We start from the raw sequence: 23317 nt of genomic DNA, 5'->3' as shown, positions 1-23317 counted from the left end.
AGCATTTGGGGCTCTCTTCCTTGTCACATAAAAAGGTGTGTGTTTTGAAAATGCGTAATAAAGAACTAAACATATATTATAGTGCATTGAAGGGCCCCCTCTCCCCTATCTTCTTTAGAAATGTACATAATTCCATTCCCCTCCCTCTAGCTTTGTATACAAATTAAAATACGCTGTCTACAGGCTTGATGTCATAATCATGTCACAACTGAGACTTACACAACTTCTTTCTTTCCAAATGTTCTTTCAAAAGAGATACCATACTGGCATCGACAACCGCCAACTGCTGATTTGGTTGTCCCACAGTAGAAAATTACTAAAAAAGCACAACAGGCTATTTAGTTGGCCTTTATGGGTGAATTCTCTCTTTGTTTTATCATCCACAGACAGAAGTGGAACACGGCAGAGAAGAAGCTTCCTACCAAACCAGACCCCCAGTTCGGTGATCAGATGAAAGTACAGCACTGACAGTGGCCTTACTCTGGTTGTCATTGCAAATCTGGTTGTCATTGCGAATGGGCTATGTTGTCATTTCGAAACAAACCTTACACATGTCATTTATTGTTCTGTTTTTCTTAGATAATAAAAACCAGCTCGCATGAAAGTGAATGGTAAATATGTAAATCAATCCCATTGAACTTTGAGTTAGTTAAAGTTAAAGTTAAAGTATGCCGATGAGTAGCAAGAGAGTCATTCTATGCCCTGGGCCAGTGCTCAGTATTTTGACTGTATTCTGACTGTTAGATACAGAAAGCAACGTTGTGTACACCAGAGGACATCTATGAAAACATGAGACGGTCAGCCAAGCCGATCACTGATCCTGATGACATGATCCTGTTGACATGAACTACTCAAGTACGCAACTACACAAGCTCCATGTCAGCCTTGCTCCTTCACCCAGGTAAATAACCAGAGTGAGTGAGACACAAAGTAAATTTCACAAGGAAAATAATGTGTATCAAAACAATTGCATAATAACTTGCAAAAAATGTGTCCCCAACAATTCAACAACAGGCTTACATTACGTAGTATCTGTAATTTAGTAATAACTACTAGGTAAATACAAATATAGCTCTGCACTAAAACTTGTTCCCCTTAAAAGGAGGCAGTGGATGACGATGCAGTTAACTACAGCCAACTGCAAACACGCTGAGGTGGTCAGAGAACTTTGATTTCTAGACCACAAGTCCTACAGTATGGTAAACTCAAGAAAAGTTAATGAAAAACAGCATGTTTTTATTTCACATTTTTTTTAAATAGCAAAATGCATAGCTGTTATACTGTATGTGTATGTACAAACAATGTACAGTGTACAATGTACAAAATAAACTGTAAAAAAGTGGATAATTAAACAAATACAAACATAAAATTATTATATGAGCAATTTGCAATTTAACAACAGATTAGGTTAAAAATAAGCACATCATATAGCTCTGTAATATATGAGCTCTGTATATTCCACATGATTACAACACTTGAAGAGATGTCATTTTGACACGTTGTTATTTGTTAATGTGATTATGCTGTATACTGTATATCAGGGCTGCCCACCCTCTTCCTGGAGATCTACTGTCAGTCCAACCCTGATTTAACACACCTGATTCTACTAATTAGCTGCTCAACAAGACCTTAACTAGCTGAAGATATGCTAAATTAGGGTTGGACTGAAAACCTACAGGACAACAAATCTCCAGTAAGAGGGTTGGGCAGCCCTGCTGTAAATTGTTAATATGTTAGGATAAAATGTCCTTATTAAATAATGATATGTCACTTACAGATTTTTTTGCAGATTAGTGAATATAGACTTCAATAAATAACGAGTTATGATTCAATTAATGAACTAAGAAGGTCTCCCTGACAATTTACAGCCGCCTTAATGTACTGAAATATAACATGAATGTACTGAAACATAAAAGCAAGGAAATGTAACACTTAACATGAGATTACACAAGGCTGCATGAAATTACAACAATCTGTCAATGTTAGACATTACAGTTCACAGATAACTTTCCTAATCCTTATCCTTTCTCAACATGGACTGTCCTGGGAACTCTCCAAAAACATTTAACTAAGACCCCTCAACTCACAATACTTCATCCTTTCTACTTTGACATTTACAGGTTCCATTCTTCAGATACTAGGATGTCACTTCCTGTTCAGTAACTCAGGCCTCAGTGGCAGGATCTCCATTGGGGGACGCCTTCCTGAAAGGAAATAATAGGTCAGGTTAGAAATAAAATACAACTCAATACAACTAGCCATGCAAATATTGAATGAGTCATTAGCTCAGTGACTAAATATGCACATGCAAATACAGAAAAATGAGACTGTGTGCCTACTAATTCTGATAGGGCATTCCCGTGTTCGTCAGCTCAAGTCAACAAAGACTCTAGCAGTGGCAAGTGGGTGGTGGCTACCTAACAATTAACATGGGTATCAAAAAATGGGTAAGGGTGTCACTTTTCACATGGGTATATTAGTTATAATTTAATTAGTCAGTGATCGAACACACTTGCTGACTTATAAGTGCAGAGGTGACTCTTTTTGCCATTTCTTATGGCTCACAACCCGTTTAGGGCGAGGGTGGGCTGTGTCCACCCCTCTGACATCATCATGGGCCACCTACTCGAATTTGGTGAGGGGCGCTTTGTCGCACGTGACCTCCGCCTGCAACCCATTCTTTTCCCCATTTTGGGTCTGCAGATTTGGGATGCTATCCCTCGGTAGTCCTAGCCCATTCAACTTCAAGTCTCTGCATTGAAGGACACACATAAACTGAGGCTCAGGAGGGTTCATATAGAGAAACACACATAACCACACTACAACCCTCTGAATATGTTACATTGAGGAACAGGCAGACAGTAGGCTAGAGAACAGCGTTACCCATTAGAGGTGCCGTCACCCTCTTCCACAGTCTTCATCCCAGGGACCTTCTGCCCAAACAGCTTGACAGCCAGGAACATCAGCATGCCGCAGCGGTTGGTATAGCAACAGGTGGCGTCCACAGCGATCAATAGCGCCAAGAAGATGGCTATGACAATGCCTGCCACAGCCCCTTTCCCCATCCCACCCTTATTCATCTTGGCTACTGAAAGGGAAGAAGGGAGGGAAGGGGTGAGGGAGGGGATGAAAGAGATGGAGAGGAGAAAGACACAGAGAGGGAGAGATAATCCTATTTAAACTCAGTAAAACATTTTATCCTGACCTGGAATTCTGTTCTGTAACTGTTTTATTTCAGAGATATTTTCCTCTCTATTGGGCAATAGTCCGTTTTCCAGTATGGGACTGTGGTAAAGCTTGTAAGGAATGACATCACCAAATAATGAACTAATTGCTGGCACCTGTGCCTGTTCGCCAGCTCTGCCCAGGAGTCTGGAAAAACTATTATAAGGTGAGAGCGCAGAAAGGTGGTAGCGGAGGAGCTGATCCATCGATGAACGTGAGGCTCCGTAGCCCTTGCAATTATATTGCACTCACCCTATAATGGTGGGAGGGTGTCATTCACTGCTATGTAGGGTTGCCGACCACAACCAGATAAGAAAGCTTTTTGGGGGGGTTGTTGCTTAAGGCTACTCAGTGCACCTTAGATATGTACCTACTGTCGGCCTGCAACTTGCCATGCCTGCCGGCTCAGCAAGGGTGCACACGCTCAGACCCCACGGGAGCATCTCGTCAGCTAGACAAGCGAAATGTTTTTAAATGTTTTTAGTGTCATGTCCGTGTCCTATTCTGTTGGCTGAGTCCTGTTAAATTTGTTTAGTTTTTAGGAGTACCTTTTTAAATTACAGTGTGGGTTATGAAGGGAGGACAGAACAGTTATTGTAGTGCTGGGTCCTATATGTACCTTCATCACTATCATGTGGGTCTTTTGACTGTTTGAATTGGTCCAAGCTCCTGTCTGCAGTGAAGTCACATGCTTTAAGAGTATTTGATGTCCAGTTTGTTGTGTAACCACATGTTCCCACCTTTGTGTGCAGTGTCACCTACTAGTGTGTAATTAAGCTCAAAGCCTATGTTTTTTTTATTTTAATTTTATTTAACCTTTATTTAACCAGGCAAGTTGAGAACAAGTTCTCATTTACAATTGCGGCCTGGCCAAGATAAAGCAAAGCAGTTCGACACAAACAACAACACAGAGTTACACATGGAGTAAAACAAACATACAGTTCAATAATACAGTAGAAAAATAAGTATATATGCAATGTGAGCAAATGAGGTGAGATAAGGGAGGTAAAGGCAAAAAAGGCCATGGTGGCGAAGTAAATACAATATAGCAAGTTAAACACTGGTATGGTAGATTTGCAGTGGAAAAATGTGCAATGTAGAAATAGAAATAATGGGGTGCAAAGGAGCTAAATAAATAAACACCGTAGGGGAAGAGGTAGTTGTTTGGGTTAAATTATAAATGGGTTATGTACAGGTGCAGTAATCTGTGAGCTGCTCTGACAGCTGGTGCTTAAAGCTAGTGAGGGAGATAATTGTTTCCAGTTTCAGAGATTTTTGTAGTTCGTTCCAGTCATTGGCAGCAGAGAACTGGAAGGAGAGGCGGCCAAAGGAGGAATTGGCTTTGGGGGTGACCAGAGAGATATACCTGCTAGAGCGCGTGCTACAGGTGGGTGCTGCTATGGTGACCAGCGAACTGAGATAAAGGGGGACTTTACCTAGCAGGGTCTTGTAGATGACCTTGAGCCAGTGGGTTTGGCGATGAGTATGAAGCGAAGCGAGGGCCAGCCAACGAGAGCGTACAGGTCGCAGTGGTGGGTAATATATGGGGCTTTGGTGACAAAACGGATGGCACTGTGATAGACTGCATCCAATTGATTAAGTAGGGTATTGGAGGCTTTTTTGTCAATTACATTGCTGAATTCGAGGATCGGTAGGATGGTCAGTTTTATGAGGGTATGTTTGGCAGCATGATTGAAGGATGCTTTGTTGCAAAATAGGAAGCCAATTCTAGATTTAACTTCAGATTGGAGATGTTTGATGTGAGTCTGGAAGGAGAGTTTACAGCCTAACCAGACACCTGGGTATTTGTAGTTGTCCACATATTCTAAGTCAGAACCGTCTAGAGTAGTAATGCTAGACGGGCGGGAAGGTGCAGGCAGCAATCGGTTGAAGAGCATGCATTTAGTTTTACTTGTATTTAAGAGCAGTTGGAGGCCACGGAAGGAGAGTTGTATGGCATTGAAGCTCGTCTGGAGGGTTGTTAACAGTGTCCAAAGAAGGGCCAGAGGTATACAGAATGGTGTCGTCTGCGTAGAGGTGGATCAGAGACTCACCAGCAGCAAGAGCGACATCATTGATGTATAATGAGAAGAGAGTCGGCCCAAGAATTGAACCCTATGGCACCCTTAGAGACTGCCAGAGGCTTGGACAACAGGCCCTCCGATTTGACACACTGAACTCTATCAGAGAAGTAGTTGGTGAAACAGGCGAGGCAATCATTTGAGGCTATCGAGTCTGCCAATGAGGATGTGGTGATTGACAGAGTTGAAAGCCTTGGCCAGGTCGTTGAATACGACTGCACAGTATTGTTTCTTATCGATGGCGGTTAAGATATCGTTTAGGACCTTGAGCGTGGCTGAGCTGCACCCATGACCAGCTCTGTAACCATATTGCATAGCGTAGAAGGTGCGGTGGGATTCGAAATGGTCGGTAATCTGTTTCTTGACTTGGCTTTCGAAGACCTTAGAAAGGAAGGGTAGGATAGGTATAGGTCTGTAGCAGTTTGGGTCAAGAGTGTCCACCCCTTTGAAGAGGGGATGATCACAGCTGCTTTCCAATCTTTTGGGAATTTCAGACAACACGAAAGAGAGGTTGAACAGGCTAGTAATAGGGGTTGCAACAATTTTAGAAAGAAAGGGTCCAGATTGTCTAGCCCAGACGATTTGTAGGGGTCCAGATTTTGCAGCTCTTTCAGAACATCAGCTGACTGGATTTGGGTGAAGGAGAATGGGGAAGGATTAGGCGAGTCGCTGTGGGGGGTGCAGTGCTGTTGACCGGGATAGGGGTAGCCAGGTGGAAAGCATGGCCAGACAAAATGCTTATTGAAATTCTCAATTATAGTGGATTTATCTGTGGTGACAGAGATTCTTATCCTCAGTGCAGTGGGCAGCTGGGAGGAGGTGTTCTTTTTCACCATGTACTTTACAGTGTCCCAGAACGTTTTTGAGTTTGTGTTGCAGGAAGCAAATTTTCTTTTGAAAAAGCTAGCCTTGGCTTTTCTAACTGCCTGTGTATATTGGCTTCTAACTTCCCTGAAAAGTTGCATATAACGGGGGCTGTTCGATGCTAATGCAGAACGCCACAGTTTTGTGTGTGCCTTACACCATAGTTTTCTTCTTTCTACTCAGGCTCATTTGCATAGACAACAGAAATATAGTAGGGCTCCTATGTGAGCTACTCCACGTTGTCTTTTGAAATAAAATGTTTAATAAAGTATGTAATTGTTTGTTATACTTTTGTTGAGTTCTGGTGTGTCCTTCACTCTGACATACCGGTTAATCGAAAGGTGGTGGTAGCACTACGTTACTCTGCTCAATCCAGTATTTGTCCCACCTCTCGGAAGGTCTCAAGCTTTATTTCAGTACTACAGTATGCCATAGCAGCTTACCAGGCTGTGGGACATTGAAGTTCAACTTGGCGGAGCTGGAGGAGCCGTAGGGGTTGACGGCGAGCACCTCCACCTGGTAGTCTGATTTATACTGCAGGTCATGGAGGTTGATCACTGTCGAGTTGGGCGGCAGGTCCTTCTCCCTCCAGTCCTCGTCCACCTTATTCTAAGAAAGAGAGAGGAGAGGGGTGTGTGTGGGTGGGTGAGGGGGGAGGGAGTGTAAGGTCTTGCATACTCTGTAATGTCTTGATCTTTTCTCTTCACTGAAAAACAAAAACGCATGCATACTCACCACTCTGTAGCGGACGGTGTAGTGGGTAATGGGGGAGCCTCCGCTGTCCAACTGTGTTAAAGGGATTGAGAACATATTGCCCTCAACATTCCCCTCGCTGGCCACCAGGACCGGGCTGTCTGGTTCCCCTGGGGAGGGAGGCAGGTAGAGGCAGTGTGTTGGTACAGTAGGTACAGAGGTCAGGGGTGTTCATGCATCAGCCAGTTTATTTCACAGTGTGTGAAACTGTTGTAGTAAAATCTACTGTCATGTTAGGGAGGTTGGTTATCCGTGAAAAACTGACTTTTCAGAGTTGTCACGTCAGTACTTTACCTCCTGCGGGCCCAAATGACGATGGAATGGGAGGATGTCATCAGGTGCGGGGCAATAATGGAGCATGAATAGCCGTCAGCGAGCAGGTGATGATGTCATGTAGATGATCATGTGATAGTGGAATGAGTGAATTATGGCAGATTAATCTTTCTTCGAGCCAATATACAGCTGAAGTCGGAAGTTTACATAGACCTTAGCCAAATACATTTAACTCAGTTTTTCACAATTCCTGACATTTAATTGAAGTAAAAATGTGCTGTTTTAGTTCAGTTAGGATCACCACTTTATTTTAAGAATATGAAATGTCAGAATAATAGTAGAGAGAATGATTAATTTCAGCTTTTATTTCTATCATCACATTCCCAGTGGGTCAGAAGTTTACATACACTCAATTAGTATTTGGTAGCATTGTCAATAAATTGTTAAACTTGGGTCAAATGTTTTGGGTAGACTTCCACAAGCTTCCCACAATAAGTTGTGTGAATTTTGGCCCATTCCTCCTGACAAAGCTGTTGTAACTGAATTAGGTTTGTAGGCCTCCTTGCTCACACACAATTTTTCAGTTCTGCCCACAAATGTTCTATAGGATTGAGGTCAGGGCTTTGTGATGGCCTCTCCAATACCTTGACTTTGTTGTCCTTAAGCCATTTTGCCACAACTTTGGAAGTATGCTTGGGGTCATTGTCCATTCGGAAGACCCATTTGCACCCAAGCTTTAACTTCCTAACCGATGTCTTGAGATGCTGCTTCAATATATCCACATAATTTTCCTCCCTTATGATTCCATCTATTTTGTGAAGTGCACCAGTCCCTCCTGCAGCAAAGCACCCCCACAACATGATGCTGCCACCCCCGTGCTTCATGGTTGGGATGGTGTTCTTCGGCTTGCAAGCCTCCCCCTTTTTCCTCCAAACATAACAATGGTCATTATCACCAAACAGTTATATTTTTGTTTCATCAGACCAGAGGACATTTCTCCGAAAAGTACGATCTTTGTCCCCATGTGCAGTTGCAAACCATGGTCTGGCTTTTTTTATGGCGGTTTTGGAGCAGTGGTTTCTTCCTTGCTGAGCGGCCTTTCAGGTTATGTCGATATAGGACTCGTTTTACTGTGGATATAGATACTTTTGTGATACAGTGAATTATAGGTTAAATAATCTGTCTGTTTTTTTTTATTTTTTATTTTACCTTTATTTTACTAGGCAAGTCAGTTAAGAACAAATTCTTATTTTCAATGACGGCCTAGGAACAGTGGGTTAACTGCCTGTTCAGGGGCAGAACGACAGATTTGTACCTCGTCAGCTCGGGGATTCGAACTTGCAACCTTTCGATTACTAGTCCAACACTCTAACCACTAGGCTACCCTGCCGTAAACAATTGTTGGAAAAATGACCTGTGTCATGCACAAAGTAGATGTCCTAACCGACTTGCCAAACTCTAGTTTGTTGACAAGAAATTTGTGGAGTGGTTTAATGACTTAATTAACCTAAGTGTATGTAAACTTCCGACTCCAACTGTAGATAGACACTCAAAACAATAGGTAATATGGATATACTGTAGCTTGTTGACACAAGTAATGCAGTTTGAACAATGATAGTTGGTGACAATTAGTAATAATTATACTGCATTTGCCTAGATATGATGTGATTGGGAGTGAGGAGAGAGAGAGGAGGAAGAGGAGGGTGGCACTCACGTATGCCCTGTGTGCGGACGGTGATCTCTTCGGAGAAGCCTCCCTGACCCAGGTGATTCTGTGGGGCAAACCGGACAGAGTAGGTGGTGTAGGGATTCAGATCTTTGATAACCAGGGGGTCTGTACACAAACAACAGGGTACATGAACACACATATTACTTTTATATATGTATACACTCAAACTAATCAGACTACTCATAACTAGTCATATCACTAAAATGGTCATCAGAGGCCTCCCCTGGTTTTAGGGAAATCAGTGTTCAGATACGACTTCTAGTCCTCAGTGTATTCATTGGCTTCATCCTAACTGTCTAAAACATCATCTACAGTATGAAATAGATTGGGCACTGAGAGCCAGGTATTTACCTGTGGACTGGATGACTCTCTCCTGCCAATTGTTCTCATGTCCTGTCTTCCACTGGAGGGTGAAGTGGGTGATGGGAGAACCCCCGTCCACCAGGGAAGCCCCCAGGGTGAAGTGGACCGATGTGGGCCCTGGGGTGCCACTTACCTGGGATGCTTTACCTGGCCAGGCTGGGAGAGGAGAGATGAGAGAAACATGGAGAACAAGAGGATTGAATGAGGGGGAAATAGGGAAAAAAGAGGGAGGTGCAGAGCAGTTCAAAGACAGAGAGGTGAAGAGGGAATTAGAATGTCAGAGATGAAAGAATAAGAACATTGTCATTAGAAATAAAAAACGGTGAACACTGTAAATGTAAATAAACTCACCAAAAAAAGAAACGTCCTCTCACTGTCAACTGCGTTTATATTCAGCAAACTTAACATGTGTAAATATTTGTATGAACATAACAAGATTCAACAACTGAGACATAAACTGAACAAGTTCCACAGACATGTGACTAACAGAAATGGAATAATGTGTCCCTGAACAAAAAAGGGGTCAAAAGTAACAGTCAGTATCTGGTGTGGCCCCCAGCTGCATTAAGTACTGCCGTGCATCTCCTCCTAATGGACTGCACCAGATTTGTCAGTTCTTGCTGTGAGATGTTACCCCACTCTTCCACCAAGGCAAGTTCCCGGACATTTATGGGGGGAATGGCCCTAGCCCTCACCCTCTGATCCAACAGGTCCCAGACGTGCTCAATGGGATTGAGATCCAGGCTCTTCGCTGGCCATGGCAGAACACTGACATTCCTGTCTTGCAGGAAATCACGCACAGAACGAGCAGTATGGCTGGTGGCATTGTCATGCTGGAGGGTCATGTCAGGATGAGCCTGCAGGAAGTGTACCACATGAGGGAGGGGGATGTCTTCCCTGTAACGCGCAGCGTTGATATTGCCTGCAATGACAACAAGCTCAGTCCGATGATGCTGTGACACACCGCCCCAGACCATGACGGACCCTCCACATCCAAATTAATCCCGCTCCAGAGTACAGGCCTCGGTGTAATGCTCGTTCCTTTGACGATACACACGAATCCGACCATCACACCTAGTGAGACAAAACTGTGGCTCTTCAGTGAATAGCACTTTTTTTGCCCGTCCTGTCTGGTCCAGCAACTGTAGGTTTGTGCCCATAGGCTACATTGTTGCCGGTGAGGTCTGGTGAGGACCTGCCTTACAACAGGCCTACAAGCCCTCAGTCCAGCCTCTCTCAGTCTATTGCGGACAGTCTGAGCACTGATGGAGGGATTGTGCGTTCCTGGTGTAACTCGGGCAGTTGTTGTTGCCATTCTGTACCTGTCCCGCAGGTGTGATGTTCGGATGTACCGATCCTGTGCAGGTGTTTTTACACGTGGTCTCCCACTGTGAGGATGATCAGCTGTCCGTCCTGTCTCCCTGTAGTGCTGTCTTAGGCATCTCACAGTACGGACATTGCAATTTATTGCCCTGGTCACATCTGCAGTCCTCATGCCTCCTTGCAGCATGCCTAAGGCACGTTCACGCAGATGAGCAGGGTCCCTGGGCATCTTTCTTTTGGTGTTTTTCAGAGTCAGTAGAAAGGCCTCTTTAGTGTCCTAAATTTTCATAACTGTGACCTTAATTGCCTACCGTCTGTAAGCTGTTAGTGTCTTAACGACCATTCCACATGTGCATGCTTATTAATTGTTTATGGTTCATTGAACAACATGGGAAACAGTGTTAAAATCCTTTACAATGAAGATCTGTGAAGCTTTTTGGATTTTTATGAATTACCTTTGAAAGACAGGGTCCTGGAAAAGGGACGTTTCTTTTTTTGCTGAGTTTAGAGTACCTACACTTTAGCTAAAATCGCCCACTGTTTTCAGTTATTTTAGAATTTTATAGTGGTTTGTGGCTGCTTGTCCCTTTATAGAAAGGTAAAAACTGATTGAATCAATGTTGTTTCCATGTCATTTAAACCAAAAAATGGAATGCAATGACGTTGAATCAACGTGGAAAACTTATTGGATTTGCGAAAATTAATCATCTTAGGGAATTTCATATTTCATATTCATATTTCATATTTTTTCATATTTATTTCACCTAAAATCCAATGACTTTTTTTGTTGATTTCACGTTGAATTCACATTGAGCTGACGTCTCTGTCCAGTGGAATGTTGTGTTAGCGCTATGTATTATCATAACAGAGTAGGAAGGTCAAGGGTGGCCTTACTCTGCAGGCTGAAGTCTGTGGAGGCGTTGCCAGCAGGACTGATAGCCATGCAGCTGTACAGCCCTCCATCTGAGGACGTCACATTGTCAACGACCAGGACATAGCCATCCTCCATTCTCACTCGACCTCCACCAGTGTCCTGTATCCACACAAACACAACCAGACAGGAACTCGGAGGAGAGAAATATAACAAAAATGTATTCTCTGCCTGATTCTCCCCCAATATTTGTTGTAATTATTGCCACTGTGTGAATGCATCGTCTGTCTTACAACTGTTAGCAGGTGGTCATTGTTGGTCTTCCTGACCCACTGCAGCGCGGGCATAGGGTGTCCTGAGACGTTACAGGACACTGAGAGAGTCTGGCCTGGCTCCAGCTCCATCTTCACCTGGCTCAGCACTGCTACAGGATGCTCTGTCAACACGCGCAGAACAAGAGGCAGGACAAACTGAGTGCTTTGTGTGACAATAACAAACAAATTATAATAGATAAGAATATGTGTAAATTATTAACAATATATGTACATCTTCTGTTAAATAGGAAAAATGATTTTGTTGTGGGGTTCAGATGGCTTCGAAGACCAGCAAGGTATAGGTATGGTTAAGCCAGCAAGATATTGCCATTGTGTCTGGTTAGGGAGTGAAAGTGATTCTAAGGGTTACATGGAGAAAAACGGACCTCTCTGAAATGAAAATGGATTGGCCTCCCTTCAGCAAAATATATTTGACCTAAACCCTCCCTGAACGCTTGAAAAAAAAAACAAGTGACCCTCCCCTATACCCCAAATAATCATGAAAACATAAAGTGGATGGCAGGGAACATTGTCTACCATTTATACTCACTTCTTTGACAGACCAGATCCTTAGATATGAAGTTTTAGAAACTGTTCTATGTCCTGTAAGCATTACATGACAGCACAGGAATTTTTATTTCACACAGGGCTGCGGCCCGGGACCAGAAGGTTGTGGGTTCGCAGACCACCGTGGACAAGAATATGGGTGGAAAGATTTCCTTTATAGTAAAAGCATTGCATAAATCTATAATCGTATTTGCAGGTCCGAGAAAAAAATTGCCTTTTATGAACCTTTCATGCAATTCTACGTAATTTTACATATTAGCAGAATATTTTTTAATAACACACAAACTACCGAAATTACAGGCTAAGAATGGACAGAGAGTTGTCCCTATATGTTTATCTTATCATATTTATTTTATGCCAAATGTCTTGTTTTAAATGAAACTGTCCTTGTTTGCAAATTATTACATCTCTGACATCATGAGGAATCTTGAAGTTAGGCCTACCTTTTCACCCCAGACAGAGTAGGACTACCTTTCCCCCCTAGACAGAGTAGGACTACCTTTCCCCCCTAGACAGAGTAGGACTACATTTCCCCCCTAGACAGAGTAGGACTACCTTTCCACCTCAGACAGAGTAGGACTACCTTTCCCCCCCATTAGAGTAGGACTACCTTTCCACCTCAGACAGAGTAGGACTACCTTTCCCCCTAGACAGAGTAGGACTACCTTTCCACCCCAGACAGAGTAGGACTACCTTTCCCCCTAGACAGAGTAGGACTACCTTTCCACCTCAGACAGAGTAGGACTACCTTTCCCCCCATTAGAGTAGGACTACCTTTCCACCTCAGACAGAGTAGGACTACCTTTCCCCCAGACAGAGTAGGACTACCTTTCCCCCTAGACAGAGTAGGACTACCTTTCCACCCCAGACAGAGTAGGACTACCTTTCCCCCAGACAGAGTAGGACTACCTTTCCCCCTAGACAGAGTAGGACTACCTTTCCACCCCAGACAGAGTAGGACTACCTTTCCACCTCAGACAGAGTAGGACTACCTTTCCCCCCATTAGAGTAGGACTACCTTTCCACCTCAGACAGAGTAGGACTACCTTTCCCCCAGACAGAGTAGGACTACCTTTCCCCCTAGACAGAGTAGGACTACCTTTCCACCCCAGACAGAGTAGGACTACCTTTCCACCCCATTAGAGTAGGACTACCTTTCCACCTCAGACAGAGTAGGACTACCTTTCCACCCCAGACAGAGTAGGACTACCTTCCCCCCTAGACAGAGTAGGACTACCTTTCCACCCCAGACAGAGTAGGACTACCTTTCCACCTCAGACAGAGTAGGACTACCTTTACCCCCAGACAGAGTAGGACTACCTTTCCCCCAGACAGAGTAGGACTACCTTTCCCCCTAGACAGAGTAGGACTACCTTTCCCCCTAGACAGAGTAGGACTACCTTTCCCCTAGACAGAGTAGGACTACCTTTCCCCCCTAGACAGAGTAGGACTACCTTTCCACCCCAGACAGAGTAGGACTACCGACACAGACAAAAATGTAAGTTTTAACTGCTGGCTACTCTTCTTCAATGGCTTAACATAGCGAGAGAAGGTCACAAGTGTTTCCCTAAAAGCTGTCTGGGTTTAAACATCTTCTGTTGCACCGAACGTGAATAGATTAATCAATCGATATTGATAGAATTATACGAACAAAAATATAAACACAACATGCAACAATTTCAAAGATTTTAGTAAGTTACAGTTCATAGTTCATAGGAAATCAGTTATTTGAAATAAATTGATTAGGCCCTAATCTATGGATTTCACATGACTGGGCAGGGGAGCAGCCATGGGTGGGCCTGGGAGGGCATAGGCACACATACTTGGGTGCCAGGTCCACCCACTGGCAAGCTAGACCCAGCAAATCAGAATGAATTTTTCCCCACAAAATGGCTTTAATAAAGACAGAAATACTCCTCAACACCAACCCTTCCCCTCCTCAGACTATCTCGCAGGTGAAGAATCTGGATGTGGAGGTCCTGGTCTAGCGTGGTTACTTACACATGGTGTGCGGTTGTGAGGCCGGTTGGATGTACTGCCAACTTCTCTAAGACAATGGCTTATGGTAGAGAAATTAACATTAAATTCTCTAGCAAAAGCTCTGTTGGACATTCCTGCAGTCAGCATGCCAATTGTACACTCCCTCAAAACTTGAGACATCTGTGGCATTGTGTTGTGTGACAAAACTGCATATTTTAGAGTGGTCTTTTATGGTCCCAGCACAAGGTGCACCTGTTTAATGATCATGCTGTTTAATCAGCTTCTATCGTAGAAATATAACTTTGCTCTGTGCTTCTGCAAGCATGCATTTCATAGCCTGTAGCCTATAGGCTATGGATCTTGTGATTGAGACCACACAAAATACCTGATATTGTGTAACCAGTGGAGAATCAGAGATGAGGTGCGGCATCGGGCACACATCGATATATAGCCTTATAATCAACTAATTTTAAAACACTAAGAAATATTGGAATTTCATCAATTACAAATTACATGACCCTCCCCAGAAAAAAATACTAAACCTAGAACTTGACTGAAATTGAAAAATCATGAACCTTCTCCATTTTCCTCAAATCTTTCTGAAAACACCTGAAGATTAAAAATAAATTACCTGATGAGAGACACACAATGCTGCTTTTCCCTGGTTGAAAATGTTACACGGGTAATGGGTTTGAATGGGATCAAGGGGTTTGTTTTCTGAAACAGCTTCTAGTGGCTCAGGCTCACTAGACTGTCTGACAGAAAATGGTTGCTTACACAGAATCAAATTCTCCATGATATCTCTGTATATCAGGAACATAAACATCTGGAAGGACGTATTCAAATAACAAGCCATTTTTTATCTGTTATTTTGGAGAAAACTTGGTCTTAGGAAGCTACAGCTGTTTGTTTCCAGGAGGAGTGTGTTCCCTGATGTTCTCTAACAAACCACACCTGAGACATCCAGCATGATCATGGCACTGCTCTCTGAGATCTTATTCTTGGCCGTGCAGATGTACTCTCCGTAGTCGCTCCTGACAACGGACGAGATAATGAGCTCGCTCTTGTCTGAGTTGTACTTGTAGCGGGACTCATTTGAAGAGTCTGGGCTGAGGAGGGAAGCGCCAACAGACAGACAGACAGAAGTGAGGCCTGGTGCTACAGAACATTAGCACGCTGCTGATAAGGAAGTTGACAGGAAGTAAGACACACAGTCAACCACACAGACAGGATGGCATGCCACATTAGTGGTGTACTGAGACATAAATGACCACATAAATATAGACACACTGGAGGCCTTCACCCAAACATACACTTTCCAATACACACTAGTTTTTCTCTCTCTCGCTCTCTCTCTCTCTCTGTGTGTTATTGCAAACTGCTTTGAGCAGGATACTCTGGCTTTACACACATGCACATCAGTGTGAACAAACACACACACACTCACACTGTCCAGATGATGCTCGGTTGGGGGACTCCCTCGACCAGGCAGCTGAGGGAGACATTGGTCTCTGGTCCGGCCGTGACTTTCTTCACCTCCTCATGGATCTTCGCTGTGGGAGGAACTACAGCAGGAGGGTCAGAGGAGACATTATTTATTGTAGTCAACAACAACACACACCTAATCCTCTGGTTTATACAGAGATTGTACGAAATAAATATCCTAAAACATCCCTTATTCCCTACTGCACTTTGAGTAAACCCACCGTTGACGGAGATGGAGATGTCGAGCTTTTCAAAAATGGGCCGGTCCTTGATTTTAGCCTCACAGGTATATGTTCCTCGATCCTTCCTGTTGATGTTGTTGATCTGTAGAGAGTTGTCTTTTAGTCTTATGATCCGACCTGCTGGGAGCAAAAGACGGCAACAGGAAAAAGAAAGATCAGCCCAGGAACACGTTCTGTCTGCTTAATCATCAATATAACCAAGCTTCAAAAAGCAATCAAGCTCTCTCTTTAAGGTTGGCAATGGTGGTGTTCAAATGAAACAGGGTCAGGGCTTGTCTGATGGTTATTTTTAGTGTGTTTTGTCCCTCTGGAAAAAGATAGATTGAATCAGATGTTTCCCAGGGAAGAGTCCGGGAAACATCCCTCGATTTGACGGCAAATCGGATTAGCCTATGAGCTACGTGACGCCTTCTGTCCCTCAACAGCCTGTCCACCATCGCCACCTCTCCATCGGTCACAGGCAGGCAGGCAGCAGCTAGTGTGAGGAGCTAGGAAGCTAAGAGACCCCCATACCACATGAACAATCAGAACCGAGGGTACCCCTCCTACCTTCAGAGTGCAGTTTCTCATGGTCCCTCTCCCAGTTGACTTCCACCACCGGCTTGCCAGTGACCATGCAGGTGATGACCACATCTTGACCCTCCAGGAACTCATGGTAGGCCAGTGTTTCCCCGAAGGATGGCCGCTCTGGATGAGTTGAGAGAGGGATGGAGAGAGCGAAAGGGTCATTGTGTGTGTGTGTTTTTGGTTTTACTATCCTCAAGGAAAATTTCACCGGTCCCAACAAGGAAAAAGGATATCTCAGGCTTAGGGTTTAGGGTTATAATAAGGGTTAAGGGTTAGGGTTAGGAGTTGGGTTGGGGATTTGAGATTTGGGGCTAAGGTTAGGATTAAGGAACATTTCACTCTTCCCCACAAGGAAAAAGGCTATTTTAGGTTTAGGGGTTAGGTTTAGGGTTAGGGTTAGAAATAGGGTTAGAGTTTAGGGTTAGGAATAGAGTTGGGGGTTTGGGGTTAAGGTTAGATTTAAGGGTCAGGGTTAGGGGTGAGGGAACATAGGATTTTGAATGGGAAAACATGTTTTGGTCCCCACAACGATACTAAAACAAACGTGTGTGTGTGTGACAGAGATATGAGCTATGTGGCGTCTTTGATCTTGCAAGACAACACTAATTAGCTTTATACTCAAATAATACGAGTAAACCCTTCAACACTAACTCTTGGTCATGTTAGCCAGGTGAAAAGTTTTACTTTAAACATCTTACCATAGACAAAGATGATATAAGATGTATGATCTCTGTGACCGGTGTCAAAATCACATAAGCATGTGTACCGTCCTGCATCCTCCATCTTGGCATTCCTGATTAACAGTTTTGACGATGTCTCATCCACTTTCTCAATCTGGTCTTCTTCAGCATCCTCTCCATCTTTCTGCCAGGTGATGTCTCCTTCCCCACCAGCTAAGAGGGGTTATGTGTGATTATATGTATCATATTTTAAAAATGTTAAGGAAGTTGAGAATTCAAGCAGCTTTTCGCAGCTTTTTGTTAAAAATCGCGCAACATTTCAGCGCCCTGCTATTCATGCCAGGAATATAGTATATGCATATGATTAGTATGTGTGGATAGAAAACACTCAGACGTTTCTAAAACTGGTTAAATCACGGCTGTGACTATAACAGAACGTGTGTTTCATCGAAAAGTGCATGAAAATATGATCACTGAAAATTGAAAAAAATATCCAGGATCAAGTGAACCAAATTAAAGTAGGCCGAGGTTGCAGTGCCTACAGCTTCCACACGTTGTCTAGAGTCTTGTCATTTGATTCGCAATTGATTCTTGGTCTAACCGAATCAAGGGAACTCCTTCCCTACAGCTCTCTTCGGACATGTAGCTCAGTTGGTAGAGCATGGCGCTTGTAACGCCAGGGTAGTGGGTTCTATCCCCGGGACCACCCATACGTAGAATGTATGCACACATGACTGTAAGTCGCTTTGGATAAAAAAAGCGTCTGCTAAATGGCATATATATACATATATATACATGTTTTGGACACGGACAGCTAATGAATTTACATCGCCTCCTGATGAATTTTATCGCTTATTAACGTGTACTAATACCTAAAGTTGCATTACAAAAGTATTTCGAAGTGTTTTGTGAAAGTTTATCGTCGACTTTTTGAATTAAAAAAAATGACGTTACGTTATGAAACGCTATTTTTTTCCGTTTATCACACAGTATTCTTAGATCGATATCTAGGCTATATATGGACCGATTTAATCGAAAAAAGACCCTAAATGATGTTTATGGGACATCTAGGAGTGCCAAGAAAGAAGCTCGTCAAAAGTAATGAATATTTAATATTTTATTTCAGCGTTTTTGGTTTGCGCCGGCTAACGCAAAATCTGTCGTGTTAGGTGACGTTGCAGTATTTTGAGGGTGCATGGTATCAGATAATAGCTTCTCATGCTTTCGCCGAAAAGCATTTTACAAATCTGACTTGGTGGATAGTGTAGCTTTAATTCAGTATATTGTATGTCAATTTTAATGAAAGTTTGAGGTTTATCAACCTCTATAGGTGGCGCTCTTTAACATTTCCGCTGATTGTGGTTCTCACCTCGGTACCACGTCCTTAAGAAGTTTTAAGAATATACTGAATATACTGTTGAAGTCAGACGTTTACATACACCTTAGCCAAATACATTTAAACTCAGTATTTCACAATTCCTGACATTCAATCCTAGTAAGAATTGCCTGTCTTAGGCCAGTTAGGATCACCCTTTATTTTAAGAATGTGAACGTCAGAATAAAGTAGAGAGAATTATTTATTTCAGCTCACATTCCCAGTGGGTCAGAAGTTTACATTCACTCAATTAGTATTTGGTAGCATTGCCTTTAAATTGTTTAACTTGGGTCAAACGTTTCGGGTAGCCTTCCACAAGATCCCCAATAAGTTGGGTGAATTTTGGCCCATTCCTCCTGACAGAGCTGGTCTAACTAAGTCAGGTATGTAGGCCTCCTTGATCGCACACACTTTTTCAGTTCTGCCCACAAATTTTCTATGGGATTTGTGGGCTTTGTGATGGCCACTCCAATACCTTGACTTTGTTGTCCTTAAGCAATTTTGCCACAACTTTGGAAGTATGCTTGGGGTCATTGTCCATTTGAAAGACCCATTTGTGACCAAGCTTTAACTTCTTGTAACAAACTTCTTCTCCGTCTGATGATGAGTAGGACCAAAGCGCAGCGTGGTAAGTGTTCATGTTATTTTTATTTAAACTGAACACAACAAAATAACAAAGAGAATAAATGAGGTGTCAGGTGCAGAAACACAAAACAGAAACACAAATTAGAAAAAAACTACCCACAACCCATTGTGGGAAAACAGGCTGCCTAAGTATGGGTCTCAATCAGAGACAACGATTGACAGCTGCCTCTGATTGGGAACCATACCAGGCCAAACACCTAGAAATATAACACACAGAACAAAACATAGAATGCCCACCCCAACTCACGACCTGACGAATCTAAAATAGAGACATAAAAAAGGAACTAAGGCCAGGATGTGACACTTCTTGACTGATGCCTTGAGATGTTGCTTCAATATATCCACATAATTTTTCTCCCTCATGATGCCATCTATTTTGTGAAGTGCACCAGTCCTGCAGCAAAGCACCCCCAAAACATGATGCTGCCACCCCTGTGCTTCACGGTTGGGATGGTGTTCTTCGGCTTGCAAGCCTCCCCCTTTTTCCTCCAAACATAATGATGGTCATTATGGCCAAACAGTTCTATTTTTGTTTCATCAGACTAGAGGACATTTCTCCAAAAAGTACGATCTTTGTCCCCATGTACAGTTCCAAACCGTGGTCTGGCTTTTTTATGGCGGTTTTGGAGCAGTGGGTTTTCCTTGCTGAGCGGCCATTCAGGTTATGTCGATATAGGACTCGTTTGACCTGTTTCCTCCAGCATCTTCACAAGGTCCTTTGCTATTGCTCTGGGATTGATTTGCACTTTTCACACCAAAGTCCGTTCATTTTTAGGAGACAGAACGTGTCTCCTTCCTGAGCGGTATGACGGCTGAATGGTCCCATGGTGTTTATACTTGCGTACTATTGTTTGTACAGATGAACGTGGTACCTTCAGGGATTTGGAAATTGCTCCCAAGGATGAATCAGACTTGTGGAGGTCTACAATGTTTTTGTGAGGTCTTGGCTAATTTCTTTTGATTTTCCCATGATGTCAAGCAAAGAGGCACTGAGTTTGAAGGTAGTCCTTGAAATACATCCACAGGTACACCTCCAATCGACTCAAATGATGTCAATTAGCCTATCAGAAGCTTCTAAAGCCATGACATAATTTTCTGGAATTTTCCCAGCTGTTTAAAGGCACTTTAACTTCTGACCCACTGGAATTGTGATATGGTGAATTAGAAGTGAAATAATCTCTGTAAACAATTGTTGGAAAAATTACTTGTGTCATGTACAAAGTAGATGTCCTAACCGACTTGCCAAGACTATAGTTTGTTAACAAGACATTTGTGCAGTGGTTGAAAAACGAGTTTTAATGACTCCAACCTAAGTGTATGTGAACTTCCGACTTCAACTGTATATACGTATATATATTTCTAGAACATTGTACCAACCTTTGCAGAGGAGCATGGCATTCTCACCCAGCAACAAATCTGGTTTGCTGGTGATGATTTCCATTTTGGCCTCTGACACAGTGAGGAAGAAGAGCAATATTAGAACAACCTTTTAGACACCTAACAGTAACACCACTTGAAACTTCTATATTCTGGAATATCTATTGAAATGGAGAACCTAGAGCCCAAACTTTGGGCATGCTTATCGACTTGACTAAGAATATATTAGTGTGATTAATCAAATACCACCAAACCACAACTGTCATGTATTTTCTACACTGTATCTCTAGAACAGACTGTAACGATGCACTCATCAACACTATACATTTATAAGAGAGATCAGTTGACCTGGGACACCTGCAGAAGGAGAGAGGTCTCAATTGCACCTGTCAACGCTGAAGCCCTGCAGATAGACATCAATCTGGAGATAGTAAGTTAGGCCTTCAAATAGGCTCCTGGGGACTAATTGCAGCATGCCGACAGGCGGCCAGGAAAAAACAAGCAGGGACCTTGGCAGTGATGGACTTCCTGAGCAGCACACTATTCCTTCCTGTACTGAGGCTGAGACAGGCTCTATGTCTGCGTCCCAATGCTCTTATATGGCCACATCTCCTTCCCCTCATAACTTACTTTCTTTCTGTCTTTTGTCTTTGTTGGCCACTGAAAGTTGAAATGGTTGGATATACTTCCAACCTTTTGCTTTCCTTTCCCCTATCATCAATGTTGTTGTAAAACAAGGTCAGGGGGCTCTTGGAGCCTAAAACAAATTACAGCAGAGGGATGATGTAGCCTTAACAATCACGGCTGGGTTCATTAGGATGAGTTTAGATGTGGTGGAATTAGAATAAGAGTAGTTAGTTGGCATCTCTTTTTTGGCATTTTAAAGATCACTGCCAAATTATGGGCTGGGATGGATTCAAAAAGCATTTATCTCCTATTACAATTTAGCCTCAGGAACAGATGAGCTTGGACATTGCTCTGGGTACACATCACACTGAGAGATAGAATAAAGGAAATCTATTTTTTAACATAAGAGATAAACAAACTCAGTATTTTCCCCTATGTCCTAGCATTCGGGATGCTGTATAGCTGTAGCACCACATTCATGTATTTGAGGAATGTGTTGAAAGTGCTATATATTGTACATGTAGGGAAAGTTGGCAAGGAAAATGTTCACTTTAGTTAGCTCTGTAAAGTTGGATTGAATCCCTTAGGTAAGATTAAATACATGTTAATGAAAAGTAAAAGAAACAAGCACAGTGCATCTCATGACAGAACACAAACTGTGTTCTGTGTTCTGTGAACATGTTTACCATGTTCCCTGTGAGGAGAACCCTACAGATGCAGGATCTTAATTTGAGCCAGTTTGCTAAATGAAAATAATTTCCTGCAGCAACAGGAAATGTGCATTATTATGTGGATTATAATGAATTTACATTTTTGTGGGTTGATAAATGTATTTTAAGGGAAAATCAAGTCTGAAATGTCAAAGTCGAAATTACAAACTTCAGAAGGATTTTTAAACACACACCAAGTTTTAAATGTCCTACATCACAGGAAAGTTCTCCTGCAACAGGTTGATCAAATTAAGATTCTACATCTGTAGCAGTGATATGATCATCAGATATAGGCTATACCAGCTCTGATATACTGATTTTAAGGGTTTTAATGAAGAAAGTCATTACACTGAAGCATAAATACCACATATTCAAAGAAATGAACTCCAACAGTTACATGTTTTGTCTATATGTGTCTATATTATTTAAACTATAGGCAAATGCATATTGACAAATAATGAACAAATAAACAAATAAATAATCGAATAAATACAATTAAAAGCAAAAAATAGTCCCACTCTCAACAAATATAAAAGTAGGCCTAATTAATATGATTATTTACAGAAATATTCAAACCTTGAAGTGTTTAGGATTTTGTATTCTCACCTGAAAAACCAAGGACCAGCATTATGGAACACATTCTCAAGATGAGCATCGATTCAGCCATTTCTACTTCAATGTTGTCACTATCCTCAATGAATGGATCGAGGTAGTCCTTGACACCTGCTGCATGCAATTGCGCGCGAAAACAACAGTGGTGGAAACATATATTTCATGCTTTTATAGGCAAGAGGAGAGAACCAGGGAGGCAGACAGGGACCCCACAATCTCTAAAATCTCTGCATGCTGCCCTCCCCTGCTCAAATCCACACCCCTTAACATTTTCGGTTCAGATCATGCACCGGGGAAAAATAATGCTGGAAAGTAGCCTTCCCTACCCTATCAGGCGCCACCGCAGGCCCCTGCCTCCGCTCCAAAACACCGGATAAAAGGAACTCTGCACTCCCCCAGGGACGAGATGGAAGAAGATATTTTTATCACTCGACTCCATCAGTTTTAGTTAAAGAGCAAGTTCATCTGAATTCATAATGTGATGAAATTAAGCTATGCAAATAAAACCTGTATTCTTGATTTAATAAAGCTTTTTCATTTCTTGACTTTTTTCTGTTCCCATAATTTCTGTTTGTAGAAAATGTCACAATTTGTGTCCGATTTCTCTGGAAAGCTCATGTAAAGTGTTGATAATTTATGTTTTCAGCATAAATT

General features: G+C 42.6%; 1 protein-coding gene across 4 annotated transcripts; it reads right to left on the bottom strand.

Annotated features, from left to right (window-relative positions):
• Window positions 1-1215: 1215 nt before the first annotated feature.
• ncam3 (neural cell adhesion molecule 3) lies at window positions 1216-22859 on the bottom strand. Of its 4 annotated transcripts, none has more exons than XM_046315638.1 (16): window positions 22658-22858; window positions 20715-20786; window positions 17336-17530; window positions 16620-16757; window positions 16050-16187; window positions 15791-15908; window positions 15298-15452; window positions 11776-11918; window positions 11506-11644; window positions 9277-9444; window positions 8910-9030; window positions 6906-7035; window positions 6614-6779; window positions 2884-3088; window positions 2627-2752; window positions 1216-2204 (listed from the first exon to the last, which is right to left on the bottom strand). In XM_046315638.1, exons 1-16 carry the CDS (start codon window positions 22716-22718, stop codon window positions 2165-2167), a joined length of 2115 nt encoding a protein of 704 aa, XP_046171594.1. In that variant the 5' UTR covers window positions 22719-22858; the 3' UTR covers window positions 1216-2164. The 4 variants fall into 4 exon arrangements, with proteins under 4 accessions (XP_046171594.1, XP_046171592.1, XP_046171593.1 ...); XM_046315636.1 differs by having other exon boundaries at window positions 2884-3085; window positions 16050-16190; window positions 22658-22856; XM_046315637.1 differs by having other exon boundaries at window positions 6906-7033; window positions 8911-9030; window positions 16050-16190; window positions 22658-22854.
• Between the last annotated feature and the right edge of the window lie 458 nt (window positions 22860-23317).

Source organism: Oncorhynchus gorbuscha, linkage group LG19, assembly GCF_021184085.1.
Source record: "Oncorhynchus gorbuscha isolate QuinsamMale2020 ecotype Even-year linkage group LG19, OgorEven_v1.0, whole genome shotgun sequence".
NCBI classification, from domain to species: domain Eukaryota; kingdom Metazoa; phylum Chordata; class Actinopteri; order Salmoniformes; family Salmonidae; genus Oncorhynchus; species Oncorhynchus gorbuscha.
This window is presented reverse-complemented; position numbering and strand designations above follow the sequence as displayed.

Bases quoted from the DNA above. Each gene is read 5' to 3' on its own strand.
- ncam3 (XM_046315638.1), bottom strand. From the start codon at position 22,718: ATGGCTGAATCGATGCTCATCTTGAGAATGTGTTCCATAATGCTGGTC. The intron at 7,036-8,909 runs TGAGTGCCACCC...GCCTCCCTCCCC, and splicing joins GTCCGCACACAGGGCATACG to AGGGGAACCAGACAGCCCGG. The intron at 3,089-6,613 runs GTAAGCTGCTAT...CTTCCCTTTCAG, and splicing joins CTTCAATGTCCCACAGCCTG to TAGCCAAGATGAATAAGGGT.